This window comes from Sapajus apella, unplaced genomic scaffold (genome assembly GCF_009761245.1).
Source record: "Sapajus apella isolate SASKATOON/1434 unplaced genomic scaffold, GSC_monkey_1.0 scaffold247, whole genome shotgun sequence".
Classification (NCBI taxonomy): Eukaryota; Metazoa; Chordata; class Mammalia; order Primates; family Cebidae; genus Sapajus; species Sapajus apella.
Genome location: NW_022437187.1, coordinates 363451 through 376586, shown reverse-complemented (window position 1 = coordinate 376586; position 13136 = coordinate 363451). Strand labels below are relative to the sequence as shown.

Genomic DNA, 13136 nt, shown 5'->3' with positions numbered 1-13136 from the left:
TTTAAGGTGGTTTTTTTTCCAGTTCTGTGAAGAAGGTCATTGGTAGCTTGATGGGGATAGCGTTGATTCTGTAAATTACTTTGGGCAGTATGGCCATTTTCATGATATTGATTCTTCCTAACTATGAACATGGAATGTTTCTCCATCTGTTTGTGTCCTCTCTTATTTCGTTGAGCAGTGGCTTGTAGTTCTCCTTGAAGAGGTCCTTTACATTCCTTGTTAGTTGTATTCCTAGGTATTTTATTCTCTTTGTGGCAATTGTGAATGGAAGTTCATTCTTGATTTGGCTCTCTTTAAATCTGTTATTGGTGTATAGGAATGCATGTGATTTTTGCACATTGATTTTGTATCCTGGGACTTCGCTGAAGTTGCTTATCAGTTTCAGGAGATTTCGGGCTGAGACGATGGGGTCTTCTAGATATACAATCATGTCATCTGCAAATAGAGACAATTTGACGTCCCCCTTTCCTATTTGAATACCCTTTATTTCTTTTTCTTGGCTGACTGCTCTGGCTAGAGCTTCTAGTACTATATTGAATAGGAGTGGTGAGAAAGGGCATCCTTGTCTAGTGCCAGATTTCAAGGGGAATGCTTCCAGTTTTTGCCCATTCAGTATGATATTGGCTGTTGGTTTGTCCTAAATAACTTTTATTATTTTGAGATACGTTCCATTGATACCTAGCTTATTGAGGGTTTTTAGCATAAAGGGCTGTTGAATTTTGTCAAAGGCCTTCTCTGCATCAATTGAGATAATCATGTGGTTTTTGTCTTTGGTTCTGTTTATGTGGTCAATTACGTTTATAGACTTGCATATGTTGAACCAGCCTTGCATCCCCGGGATGAAGCCTACTTGATCATGGTGGATAAGCTTTTTGATGTGCTGTTGCAATCGGCTTGTCGGTATTTTATTGAAGATTTTTGCATCTATGTTCATCATGGATACTGGCCTGAAGTTTTCTTTTCTTGTTGAGTCTCTGCTGGGCTTTGGAATCAGGATGATGTTGGTCTCATAAAATGGTTTAGGAAGAATTCCTTCTTTTTGTATTGTTTGGAATAGTTTCAGAAGGAATGGCACCAGCTCCTCTTTGTATGTCTGGTAGAATTTGGCTGTGAACCCATGTGGACCTGGGCTTTTTTTGGTGGTAAGCTCTTAATTGCTGCCTCAACTTCAGAGCTTGTTATGGGTCTGTTCAGGGTTTCGGCTTCTTCCTGGTTTAGGCTTGGGAGGAGGCAAGTGTCCAGGAATTTATCCATTTCTTCCAGGTTTACTAGTTTATGTGCATATAGTTGTTTGTAATAATCTCTGATGATGGTTTGAATTTCTGTGGAATCTGTGGTGATATCCCTTTATCGTTTTTTATTGCATCAATTTGGTTATTCTCTCTTTTCTTTTTTATTAATCTGGCTATTGGTCTATTTTGTTGATCTTTTCAAAAAACCAGCTCCTGGATTTATTGATTTTTTGAAGGGTTTTTTTGTGTCTCTATCTCCTTCAGTTTTGCTCAGATCTTAGCTATTTCTTGTCTTCTGCTAGACTTTGAGTTTTTTTGATCTTGCTCCTCTAGCTCTTTCAATTTTGACAATAGGGTGTCAATTTTTGATCTCTACTTGCTTCTGATGTGGCACTCATTGCTATATATCTTCCTCTGGAGACTGCTTTAAAAGTGTCCCAGAGATTCTGGTATGTTGTGTCTTCATTCTTGTTGGTTTCGAAGAACATCTTTATTTCTGTCTTCATTTCATTGTTTATCCAGTCAACATTCAAGAGCAAGTTGTTCAGTTTCCATGAAGCTGTGCGGTTCTGAGTTAGTTTTTGAATTCTGAGTTCTAACTTGATTGCACTGTGGTCTGAGAGACTGTTTGTTATGATTTCCGTTCTTTTGCATTTGCTGAGGAGTGATTTACTCCCAGTTATGTGGTCAATTTTAGAGTAGGTGTGGTGTGGTGCTGAGAAGAATGTATATTCTGTGGATTTGGGGTGGAGAGTTCTGTAAATGTCTATTAGGTTTGCTTGTTCCAGGTCTGAGTTCGAGTCCTGGATATCCTTGTTAATTTTCTGTCTGGTTGATCTCTGTAATATTGACAATGGGATGTTAAAGTCTCCCCCTATAATTGTGTGGGAGTCCAAGTGTCTTTGTAAGTCATTAAGAACTTGCCTTATGTATCTGGGTGCTCCTGTATTGGGTGTGTATGTATTTAGGATCGTTAGCTCTTCTTGTTGTATTGATCCTTTTACCATTATGTAATGTCCTTCTTTGTCTCTTTTGATCTTTGTTGCTTTAAAGTCTAATTTATCAGAGATGAGAATTGCAACTCCTGCTTTTTTTTGCTCTCCATTTGCTTGGTAAATCTTCCTCCATCCCTTTATTTTGAGCCTTTGTGTATCATTGCATGTGAGATGGGTTTCCTGGATACAGCACAGCAATGGGTTTTGTCTTTTTATCCAATTTGCCAGTCTGTGTCTTTTGATTGGGGCATTTAGTCCATTTACATTTAGGGTTAATATTGTTATGTGTGAATTTGATACTGCCATTTTGGTGCTAGCTGGGTGTTTTGCCCTTTAGTTGAGCTGGTACTTGTTGTTCCTTTATATGTGTAGAGCCTCTTTCAGGAGCTCTTGTAGAGCTGGCCTGGTGGTGACGAAATCTCTGAGTACTTGCATGTTCACAAAGGATTTTATTTTTCCTTCACTTATGAAGCTTAGTTTGGCTGGATAGGAGATTCTGGGTTGAAAGTTCTTTTCTTTAAGGATGTTGAATATTGGCCCCCACTCTCTTCTGGCTTGTAGGGTTTCTGCTGAGAGATCTGCTGTGAGTCTGATGGGCTTCCCTTTGTGGGTAACCAAAGCTTTCTCTCTGGCTGCCCATAGTATTTTCTCCTTCATTTCAACCCTGGTGAATCTGACGATTACGTGCCTTGGGGTTGCTCTTCTTGACGAATATCTTTGTGGTATTCTCTGTATTTCCTGGACTTGAATATTTGCCTGCCTTGCGAGGTTGGGGAAGTTTTCCTGGATAATATCCTGAAGAGTATTTTCCAGCTTGGATTCATTCTCTTCGTCGCATTCAGATACACCTGTCAAACGTAGATTAGGTCTTTTCACATAGTCCCACATTTCTTGGAGACTTTGTTCATTCCTTTTTACCCTTTTTTCTCCATTCTTGCCTTCCCGTTTTATTTCATTGAGTTGATCTTCGACCTCTGACATCCTTTCTTCTGCTTGGTCAATTCGGCTGTTGATACTTGTGCATGTTTCACGAAGTTCTCGTGTTGTGTTTTTCATCTCCATCAATTCACTTATATTCCTTTCTATTTTGTCCATTCTCGTTAGCATTTCGTCAAATCTTTTTTCAAGGTTCTTAGTTTCTTTGCATTGGGTTAGAACATGTTCTTTTAGTGCACAGAAGTTTCTTACTACCCACCTTCTCAAGTCTGATTCTGTCATTTCATCACACTCGTTCTCCATCCAACCTTGTTCCCTTGCTGGTGAGGAACTGTGATCCCTTGTAGGTGAGGAGTTGTGATCCCTTGCAGGAGGAAAGGTGTTCTGGTTTTGGGTGTTTTCATCCTTTTTGCGCTGGTTTCTTCCCATCTTTATGGATTTGTCCGCCTGTAGTCTTTGTAGTTGCTGGCTTTCAGATTGGGTCTCTGAGTGGATGTTCTGTTTGCAGATGATGAGGTTATTTCTGTTTCTTAGTTTTCCTTCTGACAGTCTGGCCCCTCTGCTGTAGGTCTGCTGAGGGCCACTCCAGGCCCTGCTTGCCTGAGGATCACCTGCAGCCGCCTCTGCACTTTCACTGGGAGCTGCAATCCTGAGCTGTTCCTAAACGGCCATCTTGGATCCCGCCTCCTTGTGTTTTTTTTTTCTAATGTGCCATTTTAATTCGTTTTGCATTTCTCTGTATTTATTATTTACTTAGTGGTTATACTTGGAATTACAATTAACATCTTGAATTTACAACAATCTAGCTTCCACTAATACCAACTCAGCCTTAATAGTATATAAAAATTTTGCTCCTATACAGCTTTGTCGGCATCCTTTGTCTTGTTATTGTTACAGATTATACCTTGATAAATTGTGTGCACATTACCATCCAGATTTGTAATTATTGTTTTATGTGTTTGTCTTTTAAATCATATAGAAAAAAGAGAGAACATAAAAGCCAAGAATACAATAAGACTAGCTTTTGTATTTACTTATAGTAGTTACTTTTACCATTTGAATTTTTTTTGTGTTTGGATTGGAGTTACTGTCTAGCGTCCTTTTGTTTCAACTAAAATGACTTATTTTGCATTTCTTGTAGGACAGGTCTAGTACTGATAAATTCTCTCAGATTCTGTTGATCTAGAAATGTTTTAATTTCTCCTTCATTTTTGAAAACTAGTTTTACCAAATGTAGAATTCTTGATTTTTTTTTTCTTTTGGCACTATAAAGGTGCCAATATCCTACTGCCTCTGGCCTTCATGGTTTCTAATTAGAGATTCACTGTTAATCTTATTTCAGATTCTTTCTACATGGTTAGTCCCTTATCTCTTCGTATTTTCTTTTTTTTTTTTTTTTTTTTTGGAGATAGAGTCTTGCCCTGTTGTCCAGGCTGGAGTGTAATGGCGCAGTCTTGGCTTACTGTAACCTCTCCCTCCTGGGTTCAAGTCATTCTTCTGCCTCAGCCTCCTGAGTAACTGGGATTACAGGTATCTGCCACCACACCTGGCCTAATTTTCTTATCTTTAGTAGAGATGGAGTTTCGCCATGTTGGCCAGGCTGGTCTTGAACTCTTAACCTCATGATCTGCTCGCCTCGGCCTCCCAAAGTGCTCAGATTACAGGCATGAGCCACCATGCCTGGCTGATGTAAATTCTTTATCTAGTAAGATTAATATCAAAGGTGTTTTTGGGGACAGGTTTTATTCAGTTCTTTTTTGTGTGTCTGTGGGTCATACTATCTTCTTTGCATTCCTCATCTTTTACTGTAAACTGAACATTTTGAATATTAAAATGTGCTAAATCTAGAAATCAGATTCTTCCTTTTCCCCAGAGTTTGTTGTTACTGTTTATTTTGTATTCTGTGACTTTTCTAAACTATTTTTGTAAAGTCAGTGTTGTTTATTGTACATGGTCATTGAAATCTCTGTTGTGTTAGTTTAGTGGTCAGTTTCTGATTTGACTGAGATTTCTTTAAATGCCCAGAGTCAAAACAAAACAAAAAACTCTTCTGGTGTTTGCATATCAACTCGTTTTAGGGCACTCCTGTAATGGTTTGCCAGGCCATTTACATCTCTGCCTTATCTTTACTTCCTACTTACACAGAGCCTGAAAGTCAACCAGATGTGAAAGCTTAGGTTCCTCTCAGGTTTTTTTCTGAGCATGCATACTGCCCTGGCCTTGCACATGATCCCAATTTCCTGGTTTTTGCAGAAGCTTTTCAAACCCCTTATTCCTACCCATGGCCCACATGTATTTGCTTCCCAGTTTTAGCAGTCCATCTGCTGCTTTTCTCATCTGGCTGCTATGGCCTGATAATTGGCTTTAAATGTTTTCAACAAGCACTTCCTGTAAGACTACTCTAACCCTGAGAAAGTTCCAAGGCAGGGAAAACAAAGACAAGCCTGTGAGCCACTTCTTCAGAGAGCCTGCACAGACAGATCAAAATACACAACCACAGTTCTCTGAAAACAAGGTGCATACTGTCCACTTTGGCACAGGCACCAGCAAGCCGTATCAGGAATGTTCTGGGTGTACTAGTTTTTTAATTAGATTTTAGAATTCGGAAAAGTTTGATTCTGAGAGGGTTCCCCCACCCCCCAGCTTAATTGTTGCTTTAGTGTGGGATGGAGTTTTGGAGTTACGTATTCCATTTTCAGCCTGATTCCCACATCAGTTTTTGAGTAATTACTTTGTGGCACAACAGATGTGCCTGGCCCATTTTGTCCTTTTCCTGTACTACCTCTGCCATCAGCCATTTCTCCAAAGGACACTGTTTTTTTTTAGTGGAGGATAGAATTTAAAAACGAAGATCTGGGTGCTCATTGGTAAAGGTTGTCACTGCCTCAGACCTTCTCAATTGACAAGAGTTAGAAAATATATGTATGAGTATATACACACACACACAAATACACGTGTACATCTATTTTTGTATTGTCTGTCTATATGTAGTTTTTAAACAATGAGTTTACATAGACATTTCCCAATTTCAATCTTAACTCCATAGCCTTTCTGTTTTCTGTTTCTGTTATCCACAATATTTATTTGCTCCTTCTCCCTGTCACTTTCCAATCTCTCAAACCTGCCAGTGCTACCTGTCTCCTCAGCTCTGGGTTGATCCCTTAGATCACCATCTTCCTGGAATTATCAATACTTGCTATATTAAATATTCAAATCAGATTTGATGTATTTAAACATTTTAGAAATTAAAAGGGGCCATTTGACTAAGTCATTTTAGTTTTGGAGAATCATCATTATTTTATGTAAACTTATCAAAAATAAAATTTCTGATTATTGGGAGCACAGTATCTAAACTTGTCTCTCCAGGTTGTCAGGCCACTACTTTGTCCATTAAGTTATAAGGACACTTCCCATTCATGAGGGCAGAGCTTCCTAATCACCTCCTAAAGGCCATGCCTCTTCATACTATTGCAGTGGTATTAAATTTCAACCTATGGAGTTGCAAAAGGTACAAACATTCACACCATAGCACTAAGTATTTTATTCTACCAGGTACTATTGTAAATGAAATTGTTTTCTGAATTTCCTTTGGATTGTTCATTGTTGGAGTGTTTTTTTAAGAGACCTAATAGTTGTGTGTTGATTTTGTCCTCTGCAACTTTGCTGAAACCATTTATTAGCTCATATATATTTTGTGGATTTGATAAATAATGTTATCTGCAAATAGAATAGTTTTACTTCTGCCTTTCAATTTGAATGTCTTTTATTTCTTTTTCTTGCCTATTTGCTATAGCTATAGCTTCTAATATAGTGTTGAATTGCAGTGGTAAAAGCACTATCCTTTGCCTGTTCATGATCTTCTTGGGGAGTGGGGAGATCTTTTAGTCTTTCACTATGGAGTATGTTCCCTGTGAGTTTTTCATATGTGCACTTTATTATGTTGAAGAACTTTGCTTCCGTTCCTTTGTTTTCTGAGTTTGGTTATCCTCAAATGGTACTGGATTTTGTACTTTTTTCTGCATCAATTGATATGATCACATGTTTATTCATTTGTTTTATTAATGTGTTGTCTTACACTGATTAATGTTCTTATATCGAACCACTCTTGCATTCCTAGGATAGATCCAACTTGGTCATAGTATGTAATATTTTTAATATGCTGCCAAATTTGGTTTTGCTAGTATTTTATTGAGAATTTTTTGCATCTGTATTCATAAGGAATATTAGTCTGTAATTTTATTTTCCTGTGAAGTCTTTATCTGGCTTTGGTATCAAGGTAATGCTGGCTGGCACTGTAAAACTCAGAGGAATGAGTTAGGAAGTATACCCTTCTAATTTTGGAAATGTTTGAGGAAGATTAGTATTACTTCTTTAATTTGATAGAATTAAGCGGCGAAGTCATCTTGCCCTGGATTTTTTTTTTATTTAGGCAGTTTTTAAAAAAAATTACTGATTGAATCTCTTTAGTGGTTATAAGTATGTTGAGATTTTATATTTCTTCTTGAGTCAGTTTCAGTAATGTGTGTCCTTCTAGGAAATGTGTCTATTTAATTGAGTTACTTAACTTATTAGTGTATAGTTGTTCATAGTATTCTCTTATATTCCTTTTTTCTTTTTGTAATGTCACTTTAATTTCTGATTTTAGTTCTTTGCATCTTTTTTCTTTAGTCAATCTAGATGAAAGCTTATGAATTTTGTTCTATTTAAGAATCCGTTTTTAGATTTATTGATTCTCTGTAGCTTTCTATTCTCTGTTCGCTTACCTTTGCTCTAATATGTATTATATCTTTTTTTCTGCTAGCTATGGATTTAGTTTGATCCTTCTTTGCTAGCTGCTGAAGGTATAAAGTTATTGCTTTCTTTTTGAAAATAGGCATTTATTGCTACAAATCTCTCGATAGGCATGCTCTTGGTTGCATCCCATAAGTTGTGACATAGACTCTTTACCTTTTCACCCATTTTTAAGTATTTTTAAGTTTCCTTTGTGGTTTCTTCTTTGATCCATTAAACGTTGTTTAATATCCATGTTAATAAACTTTTTCACTGTTACTCATTTTGAGCTTTATCCTATTATGGTCAGAAAAGATATTTTTAATGATTTCAGTCTTTTAAATTTACTGAGATTTATTTTGTGCCCTAATCTATGGGCTTCCCTGTAGAATGTTTTTTGTACACTTGAGAAGAATGACTATTCTACTATTGGTAGGTAGAGCATTCCACATACTTCTCTTAGGCCTATTTGGTTTATACCATTATTCAATTACTCTGTTTTCCTATGAATCTTTTGTCTGGATATTCTGTCCATTAATGAAAGCAGAGTAATGAAGCGTCCAGCTATTATTACAGAACTCTGTATTTCTTCATTTAAATCTGTGAATTCCTGAAATTAGAACACTGATTTCTCTTTCATTAAGTAGTTCCCTTAAGACAAACTATGTTCTCTTATAGAGGATTGATGTTTTGGGAGTTATATTTCTTGGTTGGCTTTACTTTGAATGTAACTGTCCATATGGTCTATGTATAGAACTGGTTAAAAAAAAGTCCCTCACTTTCCAGAGGTGGCTGCTTATTAGTTTCCATCTTCATGAACTGTGAGGTGTCTAAAGAGTAAGGCCCACCAAGGTGCCCTGGAAGTTAGGTACTTTGTCAGTCATTGATCCTCCTACCTTGCCTAACCCCTAACCCTGGTTCAAGGTTTAGAGCTGCACTGTCTCTGGCTATGGTTGGAAGCCACCACTCCTGCACCTTCTATACTTGTATAAGTGACAGGAACCCTGCCTCTAGTTTCTCATATCTGATACTATCTACTGATATCTTCCAGAAATTATATAATTGTCTTTTTTGGTATATATTATTTGCACATTTATTGTTTATGTTCCTTCCACTCATATTTTTGCAGGCATCAGAGGTAGATATGTGTTTGAGGTTCACCATCTTTAAATGGAAGTGTCAGTTATTTTTGAAACTGTGTTCTCTCTTATTTTCTATTACTCTGGAATGTCTCCTGGTGCCATTCTCACATTTTTGTAAATTCCTTTTCAGCCTTTATGGCCTATGTTTCTTTTTCTTGCCAGCCACTTATATATTTGTATTCCCTTAAATTCTGTGTTGGTAATTTTTTTCCTCCATCTTTGTCTCCTTTGTGAATATCTGATCACTGGTGGCCCCTGTGACACAGAGTTGCCATTTTCACCCATATCCTTATTTCCATGCTGGATCTCTTTCCTGAGCTTCAGAATAATCTCTGTAGCCTTCTACTGGACATGCTCACTTCCATGACATGAAGCCATTCCTAGAGCTGCATGACCTCCATGTGACTTATTGTCACTCTGCAATTCCCCCCTCCCCCAACCTCCTGGTTCTACTTTCTAGACCTAAGGCCTCTATGCGGACCCTCTGGAAGTCACCCTTCCTCTCTTCCTTTGACTAGTGAATTCTCTCTTCCACATCTCCACTGTTGCCCCTTAATATAGACAGTCTACCTCTAATGCTGCTCTCCAGCACAGTCTCCACTCTACTTGGGTGGCATTACTTCCTCGGTGAAAATGGAATTATGTTACAGGGATTCAGGTGTGTATTTCAATTCACCATCAACTTCTGCTATTCACATCAATGATCTGGTGTTGGGGGAGCAGGGAGCCTATGGCCTAAAGGAAGTGTGCAAGATAATTGGGTATATGTCATATACTGCCAGTTCCTTAGGGAATGGGAAAAAAATATCATCATGCCTATTTATATTTTTATCTAAAAAATAAGAACAAAATTAAGCTGTCCTTATATGTGGGTTGACTGTATTTTATTTACTTTATAAATAAATATAAATAAAACTAGTTGCTAAAAATTTTTTACAGATTAGATGAGTGATAAATAATTGGAGAACACTAACAGTATTAAAGCCAAGAATATTTCCTAGTCTCCCTCATCTCCCATGCCTCTGCAACCTTTACCTCATCACAGGTCAGACATGCCCTCTTATCCTGTTAAGCAATTCCATTGACTTGCCACATATTTTTTTCAGGTTTTTAACATTTCCTTAAGTTTTTGTTATATGTTTGCAAAGGAACTAAAGTTTTAACACTTTAGTGAAATCTAATACGTTGACACACTCTTACCTTTTTTGCACAAAAAAAGGTTTTGCACAGAACCTTTTTATGATCCATCTGTGCTGCACGTATCTGTGGTATGAATCTTTTAAGTTCTGTGGTGGGTATGCCTCTGTATGTATGTTTCCTCATTAGAAGATATATTCTTTTCTTGTAAGGAAGAGTCTTGTATTCTAATTGGAATACTCAGAAACTAAGAAACCTGTAAGCACATGTGGGCACTAAATATTTTTCCATTAAGTAATAAATTAATGCACCAACAGGATATTTCTACTATGATTTTTTACCCACAATGTATAACATAAAACAACATGTGTCATGGAGGCCCTTTATAACATTTTCTGTTTAATTTTCAACAATAAAAATGGTAAGAATTAGTCCCCAAACATCTTTCTTCACATCACCTGATTCTGATCACTTGAAACTGAGCAGAACTGTGATTTTCCAGGGACCAGTGTCATTTAGGGATGTGAGTGTGGGTTTTACTCAAGAGGAGTGGCAGCATCTGGACCCTGCTCAGAGGACCCTGTACAGGGATGTGATGATGGAGAACTACAGCCACCTTGTCTCAGTAGGTAGGTAGGAATTGTTTCCCATATAGAAGGCCTGAATGCATGTCCTTTCTTATCAATAGAAACTTGTGGAACTTTTGTAGAATATAAAAATATTTAGGTTTGAGATTAAGAGGTCAAGGACAATTTATCCCTTTTGGATACCAGAAAGAAGGGTTTTTCCTCTGCTCCCATGACAGGATTAAATGAGCTATGTATATGTGTGTGTGTATTGTTTGGGGTATACTGTCTTCCTCCTTCAGTGAAACCCACCCAGCTTGTCCCAAGGAATATAATTCTCATTCACAGGGTATTGCATCCGTAAACCGGAAGTAATCCTCAAGTTGGAGAAAGGCGAGGAGCCATGGATATTAGAGGAAAAATTTCCAAGCCAGAGTCATCTGGGTGAGTTAGTATGTGCCAGATGGAATTTAAAGGAAGGTAGATCACAAAGGGTAAGTTCAGATAATAAGACCATTGAAATATTCTTCAGGAATCATGTTTTAGAGGCTCCAGACCTTTACAAGTAACATGTTGACAAGACTCAAATATCCAGTGGCTTTGAATCACCCAGCATCTCCCCGTATCACTTCCGTACACCATCCTGTATTTTTTTAACTGGTATAAATTATTTAGAGTTAACTCACAGCTTAATAAAATTTTATACACACACACACACACACACACACACACACCCATCACTGAGATGAATATATATGAATATATGTATCATTGAGAGTGATTTTTCATTACCCCTACGAAAACTCCCTGGTGTCCTCTTCCCGGTAAAGAATATCCTTCCTTCTAGAAAATATTAAATATTACTATAAGGACACAGGCACACAAATGTTCATTGCAGCACAGTTAATAGCAAAGACCTGGAACCAACCCAAATGCCCATTGATGATAGACTGGACAGGGAAAATGTGGCACCTATACACCATGGAATATTATGCAGCCATCAACAGCAATGAGTTTGTGTCCTTTGTTGGGACATGGATGAACCTGGAAACCATCGTTCTCAGCAAACTGACACAAGAGCAGAAGATCAAACACCACATGTTCTCACTCATAGGTGGGTGTTGAACAATGAGAACAAATGGACACGGAGGGGAGCACTACACACTGGGGTCTGTTGGGGGGAAATAAACGAGGCACAGCGGGGGGTGGGGAGTTGGGGAGAGATAGCATGAGGAGAAATGCCAGATATAGGTGAAGGGGAGGAAAGCAGCAAATCACACTGTCACGTGTGTACCTGTGCAACAATCTTGCATGTTCTTCCCATGTACCCCAAAACCTAAAATGCAATAAAAAACAAACAAAAAATAAAATATTAAATATATTTTTCAATACATGCTTTTTTGAGTTGCTCATTTGTTAGCATTTATCATATTTACCATTTTTTTACAGCATTATTTAAAAATAGTCTGGGCCAAGTGGCTCATGTCTGTAATCCCAGCACTTTGGGAGGCTGAGGTGGGAGGATCACTTGAGCTCAGAAATTTGAGACCAGCTTGGGCAACATAGGGAGACCCCATCTCTATGAAAACTTAAAAAATTGGCATGGTGGCACACACCTTTGGTCCCATGCCTGGCTAATTTTTGTGGTCTCAGCTACTGCGGAGCTGATGTTAGAGTCTTGCTTTAGCCTAGGAAGAGGCTGCAGTGAACTGTGTTTGTGCCATTGCACTGCAGCCTGGGTGACAGAGCAATACTCTGTCTCTAAAAATTAAAAAGCTCTTTGGGTAACACTGATAAACATTATTTATTAAATAGCATTGGTTTAAATATCTGTGTAGAACACTGAGAGAAAACCATAAATAAAATAATGGCTTTCAGGAACATAGTTGGTGAACGAAAACAGAAGGGCATGAAATATATTAAAATTCAGTGTTTAACAAAGAATATTGTTACAGCAATCAGCTGATGTTTGTGCCTAAATGAATTATACAAACAGCTCTTTTGTGTTTTTTAGTAGATGAAGCTGGAAGTGGTGGAGAAATTTGGGAAGGCAACTTTTTAAAAACATTGTTAGACCGTAAGCTGACAATGAGAAAACCATCAGTATGAGATTATGATGGGAATGAGTAATTTATGAGGAACAAACAGCTCATATATATTTATCTAAAGTGCAATATATTCATTCTAGACTTGATGAAGAATGGTTTGGTTCTAATCTTAATCTAAATATAAAGATATGCTTACTTCAATGATACCTTGTTAAAAAAAAAAGGGGGGGGTTGGGACATTGGACTCAGTACTATATAGTACAGTTGATGGAGTAAAGGGCAAATTCCATAGCCAGAATAGAACCATTAA

The 13136-nt window shown here is 37.7% G+C and overlaps 1 protein-coding gene across 8 annotated transcripts in view; it reads left to right on the top strand.

The window, feature by feature from the left end:
* Positions 1-11672, top strand: part of LOC116545107 (zinc finger protein 37A-like) — a 19582-nt gene extending 7910 nt beyond the window's left edge. For 4 of the 8 annotated variants that reach the window (XM_032271726.1, XM_032271725.1, XM_032271728.1 and 1 more), the window contains exons 5-6: positions 10715-10841; positions 11127-11670. In XM_032271726.1, the coding sequence (XP_032127617.1) occupies positions 10715-10841; positions 11127-11347 (348 nt within the window). In that variant the 3' untranslated portion in view covers positions 11348-11670. Of the gene's footprint in view, positions 1-1230; positions 1235-6817; positions 10842-11126 lie in introns of those variants that run through there. The other 4 variants (XM_032271729.1, XM_032271730.1, XM_032271731.1 and 1 more) reach the window with 3 other exon arrangements.
* Positions 11673-13136: the final 1464 nt, after the last annotated feature.